Here is a 24,324-nt window from a genome sequence, read left to right as displayed (position 1 = left end):
AGAAAATTACAGAGAAGGAAATATAAGTTACTCATATTCACCCAGAATTAACCATCGTTAATAACTTTGCTTTCAGCTTTTAAAAATCATTGCATTATTATAAAAATAGTACATACTCATTATAAAGTATTCAAACAATGGAAATGCAGAAAAATGTGAAGATGAAAATAAAAAATATTTTTCCAAACTTTATCCTCCGTAAGTTACCATCATTGATATTAGGTGAACCTAATTTTAGATCTCTCTCTGTGTGTCTCTATCTCTCTGTATGAGATGCTGGATAGATAGATAGAAATATTTTAAAAGATAAATATGGGATCTTACTCTGTATGCTAAACTTAACACAATAGCTTAATGTCTCCGTTTTTAAGGTATACATACATATAGTAAAGTACACACATATTAAGTATATGGCTTAATGAATTTTTGCCTGTGTAACCATTACCCGTGTCAAGACAGAGAACACTTCCAGCATCCCTGTCAATTTTTTTCCAGTTCAGTTTTTTTGTAAGGATATCCTGTGGTTCCAACACCATTTGTTTAAAAGACTTCTTTTTTCACTGGATTTCTTTGGCAACTTTGTCAAAAATCAGGTGGCCAGTGTGGAGCTATCAATATTTCTTGACTCTCTAGTGTGTTCCATTCATCTGTTTATCTTAATGACTATTCTACACAGTCTTGATTACTGCTTTTATAAGTATTGGAGACAGATAGTGTAAGCTTTCCAACTCTGTTCTACTTTTTCAAAGTATTTTTGGCCATTCTAGGTCCTTTGCATTTCCATATCAATTTTAGAATTAGCTAACCAATTTCTAGAATAAAACCCGCTGGGATTTTGGTTGGGATTGCATTGAATGTCCTGATTAATATGGGAGAATGGACGTCTTAACAATATGAGTTTTCCGATCCATGAACAGGGTATCTCTCTCCACTTAACTCCTCTCAGCAATTTTTTTGTAGATTTCAATGTGTAAGTCCACGTATTGTTTGTCAGATTTACCTTTAAGTAGTTTAAGACACTTCAAGTTGTCCCACAGCTCACTGAATGCTGATGTTCTCCCCACGCCCCCTTTTATTTTTTTGATTTTTTTTTTTCTTGGTGGGTTTTTTTTTTTTGGTATAGTTTCTATTGCTGTGTGTTAAAGTTCACTAATCTTTTCTGCAATTCCTAATCTGCTGTTAATTCCATGTAATGTAATTTTTATTAGATTGTGGTTTTGCTCTCTAAGAAGTTTGATTTGGGTATTTTAAAAAAATATCTTCAGTCTTTCCCATAGCTTCTTGAACATAAGGAATACAGGTGTTGTAACTTTAAATGTTCTTCTTTGCTAATTTTATCATCTGTCGGTCATTTTGGGGTTAGTTTCGGTTGATTAATTCCCCCCCCCCCCAACCCCCGTGTGCCTTGCCACTTTTTGGATGCTAGATTTTGTGAATTTTACCTGGTTGGGTACTGATACTGGATATCTTTGATTTCCTATAAATATTCTTGAGCACTGTTCTGGGATGTGGTTAAGTTACTTGGAAACAGTGTGGCCCTTTAAGGTCCTGTTTTAAATTTTGCTAATTGGGAGCAGAGCAACATTAGTTTAGGGCCATTTTGTCTCAGCACTATGGCAAAATCCTTCTGAGTACCCCACCCAGTGCTCTCTGAGTGATGAGACTTTTCACTCGGGCTGTGTGTGATTTCAAATAATTGTTCTCGCAGCGCTTTCAGGTGGTTCTTTTTGTGGCCGTGAGTAGTTTTCTACCACGCATGCTCAGGGGAAGACTCGCGCATGCTCAGGGGAAGACTCGCGGGAGCTCCTCCACAGATCTCCAGGGTGCTTTGGGTAGCTCTCTCCTCTCCGGGACTCTGCTCTGCAAATTCGAACAGCTTTCAGAAAGTCCAAGGTTTTGAAACCTGTTCTGTTTGTTGTTTCAGATGGGAGGGTAAATCTGTTTTCTGTTATTTCATCGGTTCCAGGAGTAGAAGTCTATCAGTGCTTCATATTTTAAAAAATATCTCAGAAGATTAATCGTCATGGGTCAAATTTTGGGTTGCATGTGCTCAGAGAGGAAGAATAAGGTAATCAGATGTGCTAAATGAAGTTGTGGCGCGAAGGTGAACTAGGTATCTCAGCGCTGATGGTCTTTCTGATTTTGCAGTATTTTACAGAGTATTTAATTAAACAGTTCATTTCGTATAGTACTGTTTCAGCAACTTTTCCTCCAGAACTCGTAGAAATGCCTTGGAACTAGTTTGCATCTGTTTATGTACTTATTTTAAAAAATATAGTTCTTTTTGTTTATGTAATGCCTGTGATGGTATTGTTTATTGAGGTCTAGTGTGGTTGGTAAATGGGTTTTCTCTGGGTGACATAGTACTTAGACTCTTTCTGTTGGTTGTTGTTTTGTTTTTCTTTGCATTGGGATGCTTTCAGCCTGTGCTGGCCTTTTTCAGTTTGCAGTGGTGAGCTCTGCTCCCTATTGTCTTATACTCTGCTGCGCCTTACGTTTTTGTTAACTGTTTTCAAGCTATGAAATGAGTTATGACCTTGGTCTTTATGGTAGCCAGTCCTTTGTGGTTTTCACCTTGAAAAACACAGGGACTCACCATTTAACGGGAAGTTATAAGGGAAAATTCTCGTGTATCATTTGACATTGTAAGAAAAATAAGTATTTCAAGATCCTTAGAACCTTTTCTAACTTTCATTTATTCTTTTAAAACTTTTTATAAAGCCTTTGCAAAAAATACCGTGGCATGTAATTCAGGTTTTTCCTGTTGGAAACTTGGTGCCGTATCATTGTGCTGAATATTACGGGAGACATTATTTTATACTCAAAATGTCACTTGAGAGCTTGTTAGAAATGCAGACTCTTAGGCACCACCTGAACCACCTAACCTGAATCTGCTTTTTAACAAGAGTCTCAGGTGAGTCGAATAAATGTTAGTTTGAGTAGCCCTTAGGACATAATTTGGGAGAATACAAGAAACCAAGTAGCATTGTTAGCTCGTTTTTAGCTGAGATAATGGTATGGCTATTTTTCTTTTTAAAAAAGTACTATTCTTAACAGATAAATACTGAAATACATACCAGTAAAAACGATATCACTTCTGGGATTTGCTTCAAAATAATAAGGAAGAAGGTTGGAGTCAGTGAGAGTATAGATGAAACAAGATGGGAATGTGTTGGTAATTGTTGAAGCTGGGTTTATTCAATGAGTCTCTTAATTTTTGTGTTTGAAAATTTCCATAAAAATGCACATGTATGTTTATAATATATGTATGTTCTGGGGAGAGGGAAGGTGGTGGGAATGACAAGGTTCTGTAGGTTAATAAATTGCAGAAATGCTGCATAATATATTCCTGTTCTATCCACCCCGCCCTTACCCAGACACCCTCCCGCCTGCCCAGAGGTACCTTGTACATTAACATATTAAAGTCTCCTGAAAGTGACTGTTGTTAGGAAACCTTCAATTTGAGTAATCCAGAATTTCCAAAATAGCCTATTACCACATAATATCTATTAATATCTTATAAAACACTTTCTGAGGAACTCACTTGAAACTGCTCATTAGGAAATAGCATACACGTTTAAAATGATCGAATGCTGTAATGCGTTGTAGTAACAAACATTCCACTGGAGGTGAAAAATGAGATGACTGAAAACAATGCTTTAAGGACATGGGGTTTAAAATGGGAGTGAAAGAGAGGTAGAGTTTGGTTCAGTTAAGGGTGGGGGAGATTTTAAGCTGACTTTGTCAACCCTAGACTGTTGTATGCTTTTGGTAGAGGTGATTTTACTTAATTTTGGTAATGGCCTTCTCTGTTGGCTACAAGATTTATACTTTCGGTCCCCACAAGTGTTTTATATAACCGAGTTAATTGAAATATAGAAAAACTGCATGTGTCAGGTGTAGTAATTGGCCCTAAGTGCTGTCAGAAGCAAGATGCCAGTGAATTTTTCAATTGACTTTAAAGCAGAAATTGTTTACTGTCACTTGATATTAAGTGAATCTCTGTAGTGAATTAGGGGATGTTGTTTTTATGCGTCAGAAAACTTTTTCAGAGGGACTTGTCATTGTGAATCGCTATCAATTGGGATGGGATTATCTTGTATTTTGTGGGATCTAATAAGACATAATTAAGAAACAAGCAATTGCAATGCCCAATTGAATATAATAAAATCTGATTTAAAAGTGTAATGTAGATTTGGTTATGCTTTGAGTGAAGCCATATCTTATGTGATTATATAGTGATACACATCTCATATATTTAATGTGTAATTTTTTTTAAAAAACTCAGAATTATGAGTTTTTATAGTTCATTGGAAGCCTTCGTAGACTATTCTTCTTATACAAAGGGGCCTGCTTTGTTTAATAGGCTTTGAAGACCACTTCTCAACTTGTTTGGTTAGGGTTCATAGTCTTAGTATAAACTCTTTTTCTCCTTTTCAGTTTGTACTTTCACACTACTCAGAACTGTATTTAGTGTCCCTCCTGACATAATAAGTATATTGTTACTGTCAGGCATTTCTTAGGATGGCTGTTACATATTTTCGAAGAAAAGAAAATCTGACGCACACTGAAATAACGGCTAAGTGGATCTAATAGTGTAACCTAATATCTTCTAGTTAAAAGCAGTTTGGAAAAGAAAATAGAATTCACGTTTTCAAGAATCATGTCAGCTCTAGACTCTTTTTTTCTTGTGTTGGGATCAATAACAAAAAGGAATACTATGTTCTAGAAAGATCAGTAAGTTAATTGTTCATTTTCGTCCTACTTGGAGTGAGGTTCAGAAATTAGTTAACCCTTGAATATTTGTTGAGAGTTTAAAAATACTCAGTTTGGGCCTTATGATAATATGTCAGAATATGTTGTAAAGATGACTCCTTGTCTTCTGCTTTTTCCAGTATGCAGTTTAAAAAATTAATAAGAATTGTCCTAAAAAGAGAGAAGGTGGTACTGATTGAGGGATTCGGTGCTTGATGAGTAAAAAGTGCAGGGGCTCAGTGGCATCTAGTTTATCTGCTAAGGGGCCCACTTTGAGTACTTCCCAGAATGGGGATCACTGAGGAGATTTGATTCTTACTGTAGATTTTGATCTATAGAGCTGTAGCTTCCTGGTAAGTGATTGCTGGATATGTGAGCCTTACTTGTAATTAGTTTTTCTGAGTTGCTTGAAGTGATTTCCATTAATTGTTTAATCTTTATTATTCCTGGAGGAGAGGTCACTGGATGTCAACAAGGAATGCCCTTAGAAGACAATTAAGCGTATTAACTGTTTTCAGAAAGCCTGACTTAATGCTGATTATTCTGCAGGTGTCACCAAAATTCAGGTGTATTATGTTAAATATTTCTTATAGCAGGTTAATTAGTTATCTGAGACTCTATCAGGCAGCTAACTCTTCTTGGGGAAGAATCTGTGTTGCTGTGGTTAAGCGGGGGATTACTGATAACATCTGCCTTGAGATTTTACCCAACCAGAATAACACCTCCTGTGTTTTATAGGGTGGTGTATTAGTCTGCACAGGCTGCCATAACAAAATACCATAGACTGGGTTACTTAAACAACAAATTTTCTCACAGTTTTGGAGGCTAGAAGTCTAAGATCACGGTATTGTACCATCAGGGTTGGTGTCTGGTGAGGCCTCTCTTCTTGGCTGGTAGATGGCCACCTTCTTGTGTGTCCTCAGATGGCCCTTCCTCTTGAGTGTGTGGGGAGGGAGAGGGCTCTCTTGTGTCTCTTCCTCTTTTTAGGACACCAGTTCCATCGCATTAACGCCCTGCCTATATGACCTCACTTAATCTTTATTACCTCCCTTCTAGGCCCTGCCTCCAAATACAGTCACATTAGAGATTAGGGCTTCAACATATGAATTTGGTGGTGGTAGGTGGTGTTGTGTGTCACAATTCAGTCCATAACATATGGTACTCTGGGCACTCTTATTTGTTAAAATATCCTAAAATGCTTCCAGAGTGACAGTCTGGCAATCTTGAGGCTCAGGCAAGAGCCCTGGTCAGGCTAATTTTTCACAATTGGTTGTCAGTCTTACTACATGCTTTTCTGTCTTACAATGTTTAACAGTCCTCTGTTAGCCCTCCAATACCGAATACTTGTACTGTGGACTCTCTTCAGAGAATTGCTGTCTGGTCAGCTTGAACTATCAAAAGGCTTGCTCAGAGGAGGAAGTTAATGAAACATGATTTGATCCATTTAGTCCTTTAAATTCCCTAAATTCTATTCTTAGATTAAAATCATTGGAAAGCTTAATACTTTGGACTATATTCAGAGTCTTTGAAAATCTCTTAGGTCCGAGTTGTGTTTTAATGTTACGTTCTTGAAGGAACTTATAAGAAATGGCCATGTAAAATTTATTACTTTGTTTTTAGAAGGTTGTTGAGGACATTGGTCACTATATTGTATAATGTCTTCTTTTATTTTTACTTTATTTTTAAAAAATTTTTATTTATTTTTGGCTGCGTTGGGTCTTCATTGCTACGCGCAGGCTTTCTCCAGTTGCTGCACGTGGGGGCTACTTTTCATTGCGGTGCGCGGGCTTCTCATTGCAGTGGCTTCTCTTGTTGCAGAGCACGGGCTCTAGGCGCACAGGCTTCAGTAGTTGTGGCAAGAGGGCTTCAGTAGTTGTGGCTCTCACGCTCTAGAGCTCAGGCTCAGTAGTTGTGGCGCATGGGCTTAGTTGCTCCGTGGCATGTGGGATCTTCCCGGACCAGGGCTCGAACCTGTGTCCCTTGCATTGGCAGGTGGATTCTTAACTGCTGCGCCACCAGGGAAGTCCATGTCTTCTTGTTTTAAGTGAAAGATTTTTTTTTTTTTAGAATTTAGTACTAGTTTAAAGTTTGCTTGCTTAGAGCAACTGGAATGTGTCTTTTTGAGAATGGGAATTATATATAATTGGCTAGGGTTCTCTTTTTGCATCGGCTACTAGGAACACCAAAGTTAAGTTGGGGGCTCATTTCATACATGCTACGTTTGTCCATATGACCTGCGTACCTGTGTTTTACATTTATATGGCATTGTTGTCCTGCATGTCTTTAGCTAGTTCCTCTTTCTCATTTGTATTGTCCACATTCTTGTATATACAAACCATCTCAGATCTTTTTTGGAAAGAACTGGGATAGAATTGAAATGAAACTTGAAAGTAAATATTGTTACTCATTATTCACCATTAACTGTTGGTTGAAAGCTGTCATTCTTTTCTTTGGTGCTAACTCCCAAGTGACTTCAGAGAACACTTTTAGAATAAAAGCCCCTAAAGCTGTCCTGATCTGGCTCCCAGCTTCCTCTCTGACCTCGTCTCCTATCATTGTCATCCTTCCTCCCTTCTCTAAAGCCACATTGACTTCTTGACCATTCCTTGTTCCTTGAACAGGCCAAACATGTCCTACTTCAGGGCCTGTGCGTCTTCTGTTGTCTCTGGGATCAGTTTACCCAGGTAGTGCCAGCCGCACTCCTCCCCCCACTCCGGCTTTCTAGAAAGCTCTGTTCAAATGGCCTCTTGATCTGAGAAACCATTCCTGGCCTTCTTGGGTAAAAGAGTTTCCCTCCTCCCTACCCTGCCTTCATTTTTCCATAGCTGCTCCCTCACTCTCCCGGCCTCCACATGTTGTATGCCTGCTTCCCCCACTAGACCAGGGTGTGAGCTTCATGAGGGAGGGATTGGTTTATGTTCACAGCTGTGTCTCTAGCCACTTACAGCTATGCCTGCTAAGTTGTAGGTGTGTCATAACTATTTGTTCAATGACTAAATGGACTAAATAGGGTCAGTGTAACTATTGCTTGTCCTCTCCTGTAGATTTTTGAACTGACATTTCTTTGTGTGAGATAGTCTAGTTGCAGTTGTTTCTTAAGGCAGGTAACTACCCTCCATGACCTCTTCAGATCCTGCATCTTGCTGCTGCTCATTATTTAGCTTTATCTAAGCTCTTAGTGTACCAGGCACCATAAGAATATAGAGAAAAGGTCTAAAATATCAGTTCATAAATATCCTCAGGAATTTTCCACTGGGGGAGGCTTTAGGGGATTTGGGCTAACAATGTTGTGATTCACAAATGATTTATTTTGTTCCTAATAACGTGTCAGCCCACACATTGAGGGTACTTTATATTTTACAAAGCACATTCACACACTCTTCCAATCCTCACGATAACCTGGTGAGGCAGGTTCTCTTACCTTGTCTGTTTGACAAGGAAAGAAACAGGCCCAGACATGTTAAGTGACTTGCCCAGGGTCAAAGAGCTTGAAAGTTGCAGACGCCTCATGTTTGACATTATTTGGTCAGAGAAGTAGGACGCTTCTGCTGTATTCCCAATGGTAGTATTGTAGATTTGTTTTTTTCATCTTATTCTGCCTTTGACTGGAGGTTATTGTTTCTCTTGAGTGATAGGTTACCTTTGGGTGACTAACCCTGTTTTCATAGGTGTGCTTTTTCTTTTATTTGATCTTGCTTTTGTCTTTTTTAAAGAGTAATATCGACTTCTGTGTGCTTTCTCCTGTCTGGACTCCATTACTCTATGAAGTCCAAAGTGAAAGCAAAATTGTTCCATAGAAGGAGCCAGTTACAGTGACTAGTTATTTTCCTTTCAAAACACTTGACCGGCTACACTGAAATACAGAAGCTGGTGTCAAAGAGGAAACTGACAAATTTCATTTTAGACCTGCAGATATTTTCCCTGGGTTTTTATGCTTGTTTATAGGGCTTTCTTGGAGCTGGTGGTTGTAAATTCACTAGAACCATTTAACGTACGTGTTCCTACGAGGTGTTGTTAACAATAGCTTAGCATGGGTACCGTGGTCCTTTTAGTCCACTGGGTAAATAAATTCCTTCCTGGGATTAATTAGTCATGGTTAGTGATGTAATTCATCATGCAAATGCCAGAGCTGTCTTAGTGAAAAATTCTTAGTGATCCAGAGACGTCTGTGTCCAGCTTAACTGGAATCTACGCTTTTATGTTCATCCATGAACTTGGCAATAGTTTGTAAAGCATAATGATTTTGAGATAGGAATGGAAAAAGCTCTAAAGAATGATTCAGTAACTTGAAGGCATCTTGGGATGGCAACTTCAAATAGTTTCTCCTCTGCTCCGTGTCTTCTTTTAGCTCATGCTTTTTAAACCTTCTTGTCTAGATTCAAGACTATTACTACTGAAAAAGCTGCCAAGTGCTCTGTTGACATCTCTAGCTGTTCACTCCTCCCTTGACATGTGGGCTGTAGCTTGATTAGGCTGCAGTCCTGCAGCTCAGGAGCTGAAGGCAGGAAAGTAGGTTTCACAGCATGTATAGCGGAAAGGGCATGGGTTTTGGCATCAAGTATATTTAGCTTTAATTTCATTTTTGATGTTAGCTGTGTGCATGTGTGCAACTTTACCTCTCTGTTCCTTTGATTCGTGATCTGTAAAAAAGTGGTGATACTATCTCACCAGACCATTCTGAGAGTCACCTTAAACTATGTGTACAAAATAACCACTGCATTGTTTGGTGTATAATAGGCACTCAGTAATTTATATCCTGTGCCTCACTTTTGACCTTCTTTTCCCAAAATGTGGGACACAGGAATGCATGTAAATTTGTGCATTTAGTTTTAAAATCTCCCAAGTAGAGGGTGAGTGAGAGCTAGATTGTCTGTACTTACAGTCAAAGGGATCTTGGATCATTTTTGGACTCAACATTTACAAAAAAAATGCTGTGTAGTTTTAGGTTACATGATTAGAAATAGAGTGCCTATATTATGGGATATAAAGCCTCTTTCTGTTTGGATGGTCACACCATATTAGAAGTATGTTGTGTCAGTTCTGAATACCACATCTTGAGGCAGGATAGGGAACCTTTTAAGAACCAGACTCTCCAGGTTTGAGGCCTGGCTCTGCTACTTAAAAGTTCTGTGCTTCAAATGCACAACTCAGTCTTCATTTGTAAGAAGAGGGGGGGGACAATGGCACCTACTCCACAGATGTTGTCTGGAATAAATTATTATATATAAACCACTTAGATTAATGTAGTAAGTTCTATGTGAGTGTTACCCATTTTCAAGGGAACTTCAGGAGAAAGTAACAAGGCTGGTGGGCTGCCATGTTGTGGAAGAAACAGATGAAGAAATTGGAGGTGCTGAAGGTGAGAAAAAACTATTGAGAGTCCTTTACCATTTAAAGAGAGACTTTATGAAAGAAGGAATAGACTTATTTTATGTTGCTGAAAAAGGCGGAACTAGGATCAATGGGGAGAAATTACAAAGAGGCTGATTTTGCTTTATGTTAATGAAGGACCTTGTAACAAGTAGAGCATTTCAAAATTGCAGTGAATGGCTTTGTGGGCCAGTGAGGTTTCCCTTGCACAGAGGCTTAGAAGGCCGAGGAGAAGTTCCTGACCTGGCTGGCGGGGTGAGCCAGACGACAAACGTTCTCTTCTACCTTGCTCTCAGTTCAGGTCAAGTGACTTGCTTAAAGTAGGATAATCCTACACTGAAATTTGCTGCGTTTTGGTAGCATGCGTGGGAACTTTCTCCCTAGAGTTAGTCTGCTTTTATGGTCTATCATTCATTCATTTTGCAGATATTTATTGTGGGAGGCATTGTATTTCTGGTCTCACTTTGCAGAAAAGAAAACAGGTTGGAAATGAATCTTCGTTTATGGTCTACTATTGCTTGACACCATGCAGTCCCCGGAGGAACCCAATGAATTAGGTTTCATTTTTGTTGGGAGACAATTCTCTTTGGGAAGGTTGTGTTTCTGAAGTTCTTGTGAGCAAAGTACGGGTGCCCTTTGTTTTAGACTGTCAAGGATGTTTGTTTGACATGTTTGGAAGATAGAGATAATCTTTCTAGAGCAAAGGGCAGGCAAATTTACTGCCTTTAAGTGGGCATGTTTAAGCTTAGGGTTCCTCTCCAGCAACTCAGCACGTGCAGGCATCCATTTGGGCCCATCTTTCCAACGCCCATGGGACTTGGGGGCAGAGGGCCTGCTACAAATATGCTGATGCTCGTGTTACTTGCTGTGCTGTGACTAATAAAGTCCTGAGCTTGTGACCCACCTGGGAGTTTTGTGACTTCCCCCAGCATCCGTGGAACTGCGGCAGGCTAACTTGTTAGCTTCCAAGTAGGATAAAGTCTCAGACTTCGCATTTCTTGACAGTATGGAGGAGTGAAGTGGGAGGTCAAATCTCATGCCTCTCCTATAAAAAGGGAGAGGGAGGATAACCACGGGACCCACTCCAGTGGGCTGTTCTGAGGATTAAACATACTTTCTATAAAATGTGCAGCCTTGGGCTTCCCTGGTGGTGCAGTGGTTGAGAGTCTGCCTGCCAACGCAGGGGACATGGGTTCGAGCCCTGGTCTGGGAAGATCCCACATGCCGTGGAGCGGCTAGGCCCGTGAGCCACAACTACTGAGCCTGCGCGTCTGGAGCCTGTGCTCCGCAACAAGAGAGGCTGCGACAGTGAGAGGCCCGCGCACCGTGATGAAGAGTGGCCCCCGCTCGCCGCAACTAGAGAAAAGCCCTCGCACAGAAGCGAAGACCCAACACAGCCATAAATAAATAAATAAATTAATTAATTAATTTAAAAAAATATTGTAACCAAAAAAAAAATGTACAGCCTTTAGATATTAGTGGCTGTTATCGCTGCCTTCCTTTTCTCTAATTTAAAAAAAAAAAACTTTAATGGTTTTGTTCTCTCAGAGTTCTCCTATGTAGGTATTTTTGACTAAAGGCAAAATGTCATTCAGCCCGGTTTACATCAGGAGGATGAAATTCAAATGTGGGGCAAACATGGCACAGGCTATTTCCTTACATAAATATTCTCTCTGCAAATGAAAATAGGAGCTAAAACCCCCTATAGGCCCAACTTACTCTCTCATCTTCATTTTAGTAACCCTTTCTGTTTTCTAAATAATTCCTAATGCTGTGGTAATGTGTTACAGTGACCACTGATGCCCGAGCAGGTGTCCTCTCTCTCAGCCTGACATCTTCCTTGATGGTAATTCTACTAGTTAATGTAAACAATGTGAAATGCTTGGCATGTTTCCTTCCACAAACGGTGGTGGGGAGGAAATCATGCAGAGCGTCGTAAAGATGGCAAACTGATCCAGTGTAGCCATTTGCACAGTGGTCTGTGGCCATTTGCTGTGAAAGGGGGGATATAATAGTTAAATATCTGGGAACTCTTCCCTTTGGGACACTTGATAAATTGAAGGCATTTTCTGATTGTGCTTTACTTGAGATTAACAGCCTGGAAGGTTTCAGATTTAAAGAGCAAAGTTATAGATCACAGAAACAACAGGATGATATGCTTAGCCACCCTGTAGCCAAATACTGCAAGTAGTATTGGTAGCTCTCTCTTTGAAACCAAGTTCCCTCTAAGTTCTCTACTCTGATTTACTTTGTTAGTCAAATGCTTGTGTGGTATTTTCTACCTGAAAGTAAGCTTGGAGGTAGTCTGGTGTAGGCTTACCAGTTGACAGAAGAGGACACAGGATCTGGCATGGTAAAGGCCTTCCTTCAAGTCTTGGGGTTCCCAGTGTGTTGCCTGGAGTGTATCCTGTAGCCCTCACAGGCTTCGCCTTTTCCTTCATTCCATTTCTGTCCCTCCTGCTCCCCATTTCATGCTGGGCCCCATCTCTTGACATCCCTAACACATTTAAAAACTTCTTTTTTGAGGTTAGATTGAAGTCAGAGACTGGCCTGCTGAATCATCCTCTAAATTGGAAGATAAGTTTTATATATTATATGACTCATAAATTAAGATATTTTGCTCTAAATGACATTTTGGAGAGGACTGTTGTACAGTATTTTGCTTGCAAAAATCTGGAAGGGGATATGTGACTGATTCGCTGACAGACCATCTCTGAAAGCAGTTCTAATGATGGACTTATAATTGATTGCATCCATCATTGAGAGCCTAAACTACCCCCTCCCTAAATTAAAAAAGATAAATGAAATAAAGTATGCTGAATGTATAAGCTGACAAATCTGAGGGAATTTAATGAAACTAAATTACCGCAGCCAACAGATAAGAGAAAAAGGTTTCTTTGTTACTGATTATAACACTAAATTAAAAAAAAAATTATCCAAGAAGGATAAAAGAGGAAACAAGATCTGTGGTTCATGTATCAAACTAAGTTATTGAAAGATTTTTAATAAGTGTATCTATCTCATTCCCTGCTTATTGTTGATTCGTATCAATCTTGTTAGTGCTGTTGGAAGAATAGTAGATGCAGGAACTGCCTTGTAGTATAGCTGATATTGCTGTTGTAATGAATTTTAGAATGACTGTGACCTTATTTCCAGGCCGCTGGGGGGCTCTGTACTAAATTCAGGTCATTTGAATGAACTATTTGGAAGGCGGTTCCTCAGTGTAGAAGCAATTTTATAGTAAGTATGCTTTTGGCTATATATAAAAGAAGACCAAACGAAAGTGACTTAAACAATGGATATTTATTATCTCCCCTAACAAGGAGTCCCTCGGTAAGGCAGCTGTGGGTTGGCTGCTTCAGTGGCCCAATGATGTAATGGCAGTAGCTTGGCATTTCTCTTGGCTTCCCCTTCCAGGATTATAGTATGGCTAATGTATGATTATCTTAGTTTTGTATAACAATACCCAGTGTTGGGAAAAGGGACCTGCTTCCTGTTAACCTTCTTGCAAGAAAACTACTCCTAGGGGCTTCCCTGGTGGCACAGTGGTTAAGAGTCCGCCTGCCAATGCAGGGGACACGGGTTCGAGCCCTGGCCCAGGAAGATCCCACATGCCGTGGAGCACCTGGGCCCGTGTGCCACAACTACTGAGCCTGCGCTCTAGAGCCCGCGATCCACAACTACTGAGCCCGCACGCCTAGAGCCCATGCTCCGCAACGAAGAGTAACCCCCGCTCGCCGCAACTAGAGAAAGCCTGTGCGCCACAACGAAGACCCAAAGTAGCCAAAAATAAATAAAATAAATAAATAAATAAAATATCATTTAAAAAAAAGAAAAAGAAAACTCCTAGAAGTCCTTAGGTCTCATTGGCCAGACTTGTCACTGGTAAGGGGAATGCAAGTACTTGAATTCACTCCAACAAATCAAGACCTACCCAGGCTCTTGCAGAGCTCATGCTGCCTGTTACCTGATTACGCCAAGGGGAAAAGTGAAGAGAAAGACTCCTTTGATCGGCAACCAATAAATCCATTTAGATAGGCTACTGGAATTTACTATGCAGGCGGTTTCATATTTTCTCTTAGTAACTTGTTTCATTTCCTAGTCAGTGAGGTGAATGTGCTCTCATTAACTCATCCGTCGTCTACTTTTGGGTTTTAAGTTTGCCTCAGCTTGATATATTCTGTCTTTACCAGGACCCTGTCTACCAGTGATGATGTTGAAGACAGAGAAAACGAGAAGGGGCGTCTTGAAGAAGCCTATGAGAAGTGTGATCGTGACCTGGATGAATTGATCGTGCAGCATTACACAGAATTGACAACAGCCATTCGCACGTACCAGAGCATCACAGAGCGCATCACCAACTCCCGAAACAAAATAAAGCAGGTAAGCCTCCATCCTTCTAATATCTGGTGATTGTTGCATCTACCATCAGTCCAGGTGTTATAGCTTGAAGGTGCCCTGGTAGTGGTAATAGCCTTAACGAGTGATTCATACTGATGCTTTGCAGGAGTTTTGCGGGTTTCTGGAAAGCCAGGCTGCAGAGGATCACAGAGGGCATCTGGCCTTGCTTCTTTTCTCCCTTAAGTCTGATCCTTGGCTTCTGCCATTACTTTTTTTTTTTTAATAAATTTATTTTTTAGTTTTGGCTGAATTGGGTCTTCCTTGCTGTGCGCAGGCTTTCTCTAGTTGCGGTGAGTGGGGCCTACTCTTTGTGGCGGTGCATGGGCTTCTCATTGTGGTGGCTTTTCTTGTTGCAGAGCACAGACTTTAGGTGTGTGGGCTCAGTAGTTGGGGCACACGGGCTCAGTAGCTGTGGCTCGCGGGCTCTAGAGCGCAGGCTCAGTAGTTGTGGTGCAGAGGCTTAGTTGCTCTGTGGCATGTGGGATCTTCCTGGACCAGGGATCGAACCCATGTCCCCTGCGTTGGCAGGTGGATTCTTAACCGCTGCTCTACCAGGGAAGTCCCTCTGCCATTACTTTTCACTGCAGTGTGAAATGGCACAGAGGAGATGGCCTCAACTTGAGGAAGCCTAAAAGGGGAGCTGTTTTAAGACTCTAGGGCCTTTTATTGTTAGAGGCTCTCGTTATAATGTATTAAATGTATTTATTGTGCTCATGTCACACATTCTGTGTGTGTGTATTGCTGTAGCAGTTGAAAATAAAAAAAATTTTTGGTTTTGAGTATGTCACCCCATTTGAAGTTGGTTGTGATTTCTCTGCAGTCATTGTACATTCTTGGTGGTTTTTGAGAAGAAAATCTGACTCACAAATTATTTAAACGTAAATATTTATGAATACTGAAGTTCTTGATATTATTCTTTAGTAGTGACAAGCATGTATTAATTTTTATTTTGTAATTGTCTTTCATATTTTGGAGCTGTTTTTCTTTCACTCTTTTTCTTTCTCCCTTCTCTCTTCCTCTCTTTCTTTCCTCTTCTTGGTTCCTTTCTTCTTCTTTCTTTTTTTATTGGGGTATAGTTGTTTTACAATGTTGTGTTGGTTTCTACTGTACAGCGAAGTGAAGTAGAGTTCCCTGTGCTATACAGCAGGTTCTTATTAGTTATCTATTTTATACATATTAGTGTATATATGTCAATCCCAATCTCCCAATTCATCCCACCACTACCCACCCACCCCGCTTTCCCCTCTTGGTGTCCATACATTTGTCCTCTACATCTGTGTCTCTATTTCTGGTTTGCAAGTCAGAACTTGGTTCCTTTCTTCTTTCCTTCCTTCCTCTCTCCTTCCTTCCCTCCCTCCCCTCCCCCCTTCCTTCTGTGGTTGGTCTTTGAAAAACTTTTGGTTCCTGGGTGCCGCATCTTTAGTTCCTAAAGGATAAAGTGGGTTCATAAGGGGTATTTTTTATATTTGGCCAAGGGATGAACTGATCAAATAAAGGTTATATACTGTCACATCATAGTTATGTGGTTCTTGGCTATGTACTTTGAGGGTCACTCCTTTAATACCTTGTATTACTGCTCTCTGATAAATAACAATTGCTCCCACTTACTGGGCACTGATTCCTTGTCAGGCAGAATTATGTCTGTTCCCCACTCAACAAATTTAGGATTTGAACTCTGGTCTCCCTGCTCTGAGGTCCTTGATGCTGGTTTTCAGACATCTTTTAAGCAGTAGCCCCCCATTTCTTTGTACATGAGATATTTTGCAGAACCCCAACGTACCAGTTGCCTCTTGTTTGGTATTGGGCTGAGAGATGCAGAGCCTCATGCTGGCTCCCCTCCTTAGCGCTCAGCAGCTGACCCTCAAGCACCTCTGTGGCCAGAGAGCTGTATAGACCATTTGAAGTGCGCTGCCCTGTGCTATTTGATTGGTTCGGGAATTCTCTGGATGTACCTGCCCAGTGATGGCTGTGCCTATGATCTCCTCACATGTTTCTTCCCTGCCTTCTAGACCTTATGATTTGGTAATAGGTACCTAAATGATTCTTCTAAGAATGCTGTTATATGTGAGTTTCAGCCTTGAAGAGTACAGGTCCACAATCAGTAGGTTCTTAACCTTTTTTGAAGCAATGTGGTGACCGCTTTACATTTTAAAATTAACTGGGCATTTTCGAAAGGAATTCTATAATTCTTAGCCTTTACAAGTGGTGAGTTCATCCTGTGGATTTATCGGTGAAGCTAGGTAAAGCTATAGATCAGTAGCTCTAGATATAAAGTGAACTGTAGTCCATTTTGACCCAATATACTAAGCTCAAGAGGGGTCAGAAAGTGAATCTGTAGAGCTGCTGACCTTCTGGCTTTGCCTCGGGTAATCACAGTAAGAGTGAAGGACCTCTTGGTATATGTGTTTTCTGATGAGTGTGCTTGACTGGAAGGACTTTGTCCTAATCTCAAGGGAGGCACTGCAGTGGTCTCTGCCTTGACTCCCTATCACTCTGAGTCAATAGTATCTTTGCCCAAACAAAGAGTGTTTGCTGGTACTGAAAAAGAGAGTCTCATCTTGATTATTTCACATTAGTTTTAGTAGCCAGTCTTTTCACCATCCTCCTCATTCTCAAGTATGCTGGAGTTTTGAGCAAAAGGAAACAACAACAAAATTTTTTTTATTATATCAGACAGTTGTCAAGAAAGTAAATGTCACATAACTCAGTGTTATGAACTAGCCTCAGTATTGGCAAGAGAAAAATAAAGGGCTAAATCTCTTTTCAAGAAAGCCTTTGATAATTGATACATGGGAGAAGAAAATTTTAGGGAAAAATGAAAGGGAATTTGTTTTTATTGTATAATTTGACAGTTTTGTACTGTGAAAGTGTTTCTTATCACCAAGGAAACACTAATGTTTCCTCACTAATCTTTGCCTGTCATTTTTGGTTTTTAATTGCACTTTAGATTGTATACAAAATAAAGGTATGTATATTTTTAAAGTAAAAATGGGGATGATTCAGTAATCATTGGTTTACATTATTTCAGAGCCAAGCAAGATGTTGAGAATGTGTGAATCTGAGTTGAAATTTTCTTTCTGCTCTCTGCCAAAAGAATGGAACGAGGATTCACTCAGTAAATATTTGTGGAGTGCCAGCTATGTGCTGGTGGTGGTTTCGATACTGAAATCTGTTTTAGATTTCCATGTAATGGAAAATGCCTGTCCCTGTCCTCATGGAGCTTACATGCTAGTGGGAAGACACAGGAAAACAAATAGATGATATTTAGCGACATTGATTTAGTCTCTATATTAAGTGTTCGTTTTGTGCTGAGCAGTGGTCTAGGTCCTGGGGTATAGAAGTGAGTAAAACAGACAAAAATTCCTGTCCTCGTGGAGTTTACCTTCTAGTCAAGAAAGGCAGGCTATAAATTAGTAAGAGGGTATAACAGATGGTAAGAAATGCTGTGCTTAAAAAAAAAAATAAAATAAAAGCAAGGAAGGAGAATAGGGAGTTGCTGTTTTGAACAGAGTGGTCAGGGAAGGCTTCACTGAGGTTGTATTGAAGCCAACACTAGAAGAAGGTGAGGGAGAGTCCAGAAAAGCACCCCAGGAAGAAGGAATAGCAGGTACAGGAAGATCCTCAAGCAAGAACATGATTGGAATTTGGGGGAGCAGCGAGGTCGGAGCTGGAGCACAGTGAGAAGTGGGGAGAGTGGCAGAGGGAGACGAGGGAGCTGGTGGGGGGTGTGTGGCAGAGTGGGTCAGGTCACGTGGGGTCTTGACCACTGTAAGGAGTTTGGTTTTAACTCTGGGTGTGTGGAAATCATCGTAAGGTTTTGAGCCCAAGAACGGCACGATGTGTCTAACATGTTAGAAGGGCCACTCTAGCTGCTATACTGAGAATAGATTTTAGTGGGGGCCAAGGCAGATGAAGGTGTTCACATTCATGCTTTGTTAGCTTTTTAAAGCTTGAGAACACCGAACTGTTTACATTTCCCATTTTGGTATTTCTTTCATTTATGGATTCTTGTTGGTAGAATCTCTGTCCTTGAGGATAATATGAGCTGACAGATAGATTTGACTCTTCTTCGATGCTCCAGACTTCTTTATATCAGTCAAGTCCACCTGGAATTTTTTCGAGATTAAATGTGCAAATAAAATACCATGTATGATTGATCAGGTCAATTATGTGGATAAGTAAAATAGTTGGGCTGTCTTATTACTGTTGAGTACAAATGAGATGTTACTGCATTAGAAAACCTCAGAATTTATAGGTTCTACCAGTGTCTGTTATAATGACTGTTATAGCAGCACCAGAATAGATGAATATGAATGGATATGAGTTGGGAACTTGGGCCGTATGCTTGTTGTTAGTATTTGAATTTGAGTGTTTCTTCCATCCTGTATTAAGTAGATGAGATGATACCAGATTTCTTTAAAGATACTAAGTATCCATCTAATGCTTGTCATAGAAGCAGGTAAACTGAAGGGAAAACACAGATACTTGTCTCTGTTGTGAGGTGCGCACAAACACTTTACATTTCGCCCCAGTTTTGGCTGTTCTGTTAGTGCTTGATCGAGCTCTTAACTTGTTTTTCTTGCCTGTAATTGGAAATAACCATATGTGATTGTTAAAGTGAAGTTGTTAGGGCTTGATCATTGAGTAATGTAACATTCATTACTTAACATTTAACTAAAATAATTTTGTGACTTTGTATATGAAAGTATATGTTGTGAGGTAGAATTAGAATGAAGAATAACCTTAATTGATATAAAAAAGAAAGTCACAGTAGGACAACATGGTTTTGGTAGGAAGTTATTAAAGCCCAGACATAAGATAGGAAATCCCAGCTGCTTGTATGAGAAAGGGAAAAAAGCCTAGAAATGGACATGCTAAACTGTGGGCAAGAATGAGATATCATCATTTAAAATCTAGGCAGTGGTCTGGATCATTAATGCAGTCATAAGAACTACAAGGCAGTCTTTTCATTCAGTTTAACTGTATCTGTATTTGTGTTCTGTATCCAGACTCTGCAACTCAAAAGGATAGTGTTGCCTTTGGAAAAGGTTGAGTGGAGCCTCTCAGAATTTAAGACCTTAAAATGGAAGCTGAAAAACTAAGGAGCAAAAAGCATGAGAAATAAAAGTTTGAGGGTAATTAAAAAATGATATTTAGTTCTAAAGGGCTTTTAAACAGAGCAGTGAGTAGCGTTTCTGAAGTTCATTTGTTCTAGGCACTTTCTGTTAAGACTATGGGAAAAAATGGCTTGGACATGTGTTAGGAGGATACCCATGAAAATACTTATATGTGGATTTGTTTTTACTACAAAAAAGAGAAAATATGATACTCTGTACTTTTAGAAGTAAGAATAACGTTGATTGTTTCATTAATTTTCATTTACCATCCCTTGCTTCTGAGGAACTTTACAGGATATTTCTAGTCTACAGTATCAATGAGGTGCTTGCACCTTTGTTGTATTTTATTACAGATAATACGCACACTCAAAGGCATTCCCCTCCTCCCCTAATACTTCATCCAAGTTCAATGCTTTTCTGATTTTATGACTTAAAAGTTAGGGCCTCCACCACCTCCCCTGTGCCTCCATCAGCATCCTCCTCTGTCACATGTCCCAACGTGTTGTTCAGAGGCCCCAGTTCATTTCCTCCTCTCTTGATCTTTCTCAAGGCAGGGTTGCAAAAATCTCTATCTCTCGGCTTTCTGTGTCATCTCACATATCCATTCACAATGACCTCTTGGGCCCTGTGTTCCTTATTTTCTCTTTTTCTAATAGTCTCTAATTAAAGTGATTTAGTTCTTGTTTATTGAAACTGAAATTCTTGTTTTTTCTGAACAGGTGATTTGGAGCAAATGAAGTTACTAGAATTCTAAGGAAGCAAAGGAAACTTGTGTTTGAGGAAGGATTTCTTTACTTGGGTTGTTTTTTTTTAAAAAAAAATATTTATTTATTTTTGGCTGTGTTGGGTCTTCGTTTCTGTGCGAGGGTTTTCTCCAGTTGCGGCAAGCGGGGGCCACTCTTCATCGCGGTGCGCGGGCCTCTCACTGTCGCGGGCTCTCTTGTTGCGGAGCACAGGCTCCAGACGCGCAGGCTCAGTAGTTGTGGCTCACGGGCCTAGTTGCTCCGCGGCATGTGGGATCCTCCCAGACCAGGGCTCGAACCCGTCTCCCCTGCATCGGCAGGCAGATTCTCAAGCACTGTGCCACCAGGGAAGCCCTTTATTTGGATTTTGATGTCATGATTTGAAAAGCTTGACTCTTCATGGATTTATTTAAGGAAGAAACAGAGTAACAGAATTTTTGAATCTTAACTATCCTGATTAAATTAGAATGGAATTAAAATGCTGTCACCACATTTCTAAAAGAACAGGGCTTTGAGAAATAAACATTTAGGTGGAATACGGTACCTTTCTTACATTTACCTGCATTTATTCTTTGATGGACATAGCCCTGTTTCTCCCCTCCCTTTTTCAAAAATCATATTTATTGAGCTAGCATTTACATACAATAAAATGCATTATTTTTAGTTCAGTGAGTTTTGTCAAACGTATATATCCTTGAATGTGTTTCCATTGCCCCAGAGACTTCTCTCCTCCTTCTTTATAGGCCATACCCCCAACCCCATTTTGCTCCAAGCAAATAACTGATTTGAAATCTATCACCATATATTATTTTTACCTGTTATAGAACTTCATAGCATGTATACTCCTGTGTCTGGCTTCTTTTGCTCAGTATAATGTTGAGATTCTTCACATTTCTTCCCTTTTATTGCTGACTGGTATTCCCCCTGCCACCCTAAGTTTTAAAAGAACATTTCTTCATAACTGACTTTCTGATCAAAAAGCTGAAGCCTCAGGGCAATTTAGTATTAAAAGTTCTTTTAGCTTCTTATGTCTGCAGCTTTGGCTAAACTGTTTAGGAAATAGTTTTGGTGATGTTCATTTTCCACACAGCCTGATGCCATCTCCCCCACCCCCAAACACACACACACATTCTACCTTCCTTTTCATTTTTCCTCCATGTAGTATGCAAAAATGAGGAGTGAGCTGATTACATTGTATATATCCTAGTGTGAAATGCCATAATGGTCTTTTTTTCCAATCAGAAGGGAGTTTGCCAAGCTTTACTGACACCCTGAAAGTTTATCTCCCACTATCTGGATCAAGAGCCTAGTTGGGTGTTGTATGACATAAAATTTATTTTTTAACAGTTTCCATAGTAACCATTACACACAGAGGGAAAAGCTGAGAAGTATAGAACCAAGGTGATATAAGTAGAATATCAGAAATTAGATTCTGAGAGATTTTAACTAAGATTTAACATAGAATGGATTTAATAGCTAGAGTTCTTAACCCAGGCACCAAGAACTCCTAGAGGATCTAGGAGTGGCCTTGAGAAATGTGTTTAAAAAATCAAATAAAACCACAAATGCTGATAAAAACCAGCATTCCCCTACCTCATCCTACCACAGTACTAATTCCAACACTTCAGAGGTACGGAATTTTACTCTTTTAGTTTTTGTTTTTGTTTTTTTTCAGATATTTGTGTTTCTAAGTAATATGCTTATACTACTTTTCTGGATTTTTCTATTTTAGACATTGTATATGAGCTTCCAGTTATGGTTTCTCCTTCACTCTTTCCCCCACCCCACCTCATCTTCTTCCCTCATCCTCTCTCTATAGTTGTGTCCTAGTTTTTGGTTAAACAGCTGGTGCTTATTTTATTATAACAACGTAAATATTTACATCTAAACCATCCAGCATACTATTTTTGCTTGTGCAATTTTGTTTTCGTTTTCCTTGGAGTTAATGATTGTAAAATCCCATTGCCTTTGTTCTTAATCGGTTTCCCCCTTTCCTGGATCCTCTGTTTCTCCTTTTGTTTTTCTCTTATATTGATGGAGTACATTCTTCAGTAGCTTGCTGAGCTATGGTGCATATGAGGTTTATTTTTTAAGAGCTTGCATGTCTGAAAATGCCTTTATTTTTTCCTCACACTTGATTGATAGGTTTTCTGGGAAATAATTCTCAGGAGTTTGAAGATACATTATTCCTTTGTCTTGTAGCTTTTAGTGTTGCTGTTGAGACACATTCTGATTCACAGTCCTTCGTATGGCTTTTTTTCCTCCTTTGAAAGCTTTTAGGATTGTCTCTGTATCCTTGTGTTCTTACGAGTCAGGATAATGTGCCCTGGGTCTTTTTTCACTCCATTGTCTCGAACACTCTGTGTGCCTTTTCAATCTGAAAGTTCATGTCTTTTGCTCTGGAACATTTTCTTTCATTTTATTATTATTTTTTCTCCACTTTGTCTCACTTTTCCTCCCCTGGAATTCTTATTTGGACCTCTCGGATCAACCAACCCCATTTTCTTTTATCTCCTATTTTCCTTTCTTTGTTTTTTGTGTCTTACTCTTTGGAGATTTCAAGAGTCTCTTCTAACCTTTGTATTGGATTTTTTTTTTCTATCATATTTTTAATTTCCAAGAGCTGTTTTTCATTTTCTGAATTTTTTATAGCATCCTATTCTTGTTTCATTGGTGTAATATCTTTTTCCCCAAGGGATATTAATTATAGCTTTTAAAAATTTCTTTTTCCTGCCTAGTTTCTGTTCCCCTACTCCCCTCAGCACTTTTTTCTTTGTTTTGATGCCTGTCTTTCCATGTTACAGGCTTTCCTTGACTGTGTGGTGATCCTTGGCTAACTGTTTGGATGGAGGAGGGAGGTATACTACAAAGCTGAGACGGAGCTCACAGCATGTGGTGGGGCTTGTCTAGCAATGATTGGGTAGGGACCCAGCAGTTTCCTTGGTGAAACCTCAAATATCACTATCGATAGGTCTTTTCACTTGGTTGTTTTTCCCAGGGGAAAGCCATCAGTTTCCTGTGTTGGGGCTCCAAGTCAAGCTGAGTGTTATCGGAGCCAACCCAGGAAGGAGGCTGAGGGTCCAGGGAGGGCTGAGGACCTTACCTGTCAGTGGGTCCACTTTGACTTCATCTTCCTCTTTTCTGTCCAGTGCCTCACACCCTCCTCTCAGCTGTCTGGCATTTCCTGGTCCAGATTCTTTCTAGTTCAGTTTCTTCAGATTGTAAACCTCCTATTTGGCCAGTGCCGTGGGGGAGGGAATTACATGTCTGTGTGGTTTGATGAGGATGTTGGATGCAGGCTCAAAATACTTAGTTTCAATCCTGTACTCTTGCCTTCAATATTCTTGGTGCCTCCTTTTCAGTGTTAGCAAACCCCACTTGATGCCAGCCGTCTTCTTACCAGCTTCCAAGGGTTTCTTGCCATCCTTGCTGTTCCCTCCTCTCTGTTCTGTCTTTTCTTGGTATTTTATGCTAAAAAATAAATAGAATTATTTTGTTAACTCTTTGGGATTGATGGAAGGAGTAGAGGTGATTAGAATCTTCTTCAACAGATTGTCAAAGGGGTCTGTAACTCCCCCAAAAGCTAACAGTCATTCTTCTGTGCTAATCAAGACAGATTACAAAATCTGTTTATTCAGGGCTCTTTTTACATTGGACAGTTTGATAAAAGTATGATTTAGATATTGTCCTAAAGTTGTAGGATTGGATTAGATGCTGTCTCAAGATACCTTCTAATTTTAGCATTCAATCTTCATATTTTCCATGTTTGCTGGAAAAATGTCAAAATTTAGTTTTACAGTCACCAAAAAATAGCATCATGAGTCTGTGTACCACCACACCAAATGTTGTAAAAGAAGACAGATTTTTAATTGTTAAAAACATGGTAGACTTTCTAGGGTAATGGGAATGTCCTATATATTGACGAAGGTTTGGATTAT

General features: G+C 39.8%; 1 protein-coding gene across 1 annotated transcript in view; it reads left to right on the top strand.

The window, feature by feature from the left end:
* Positions 1-24,324, top strand: part of EXOC4 (exocyst complex component 4) — a 797,314-nt gene that overhangs the window by 5,088 nt on the left and 767,902 nt on the right. Inside the window, exon 2 of the mRNA XM_036863209.1 lies at positions 14,319-14,508. Within this exon, the coding sequence (XP_036719104.1) occupies positions 14,319-14,508 (190 nt within the window). The remainder of the gene's footprint in view (positions 1-14,318; positions 14,509-24,324) is intronic.

The sequence above is a fragment of the Balaenoptera musculus genome, chromosome 9 (genome assembly GCF_009873245.2).
Source record: "Balaenoptera musculus isolate JJ_BM4_2016_0621 chromosome 9, mBalMus1.pri.v3, whole genome shotgun sequence".
Classification (NCBI taxonomy): Eukaryota; Metazoa; Chordata; class Mammalia; order Artiodactyla; family Balaenopteridae; genus Balaenoptera; species Balaenoptera musculus.
The sequence above is the reverse complement of the archived record's forward strand: the minus strand, read 5'-3'. Positions and strand labels throughout refer to the sequence as shown.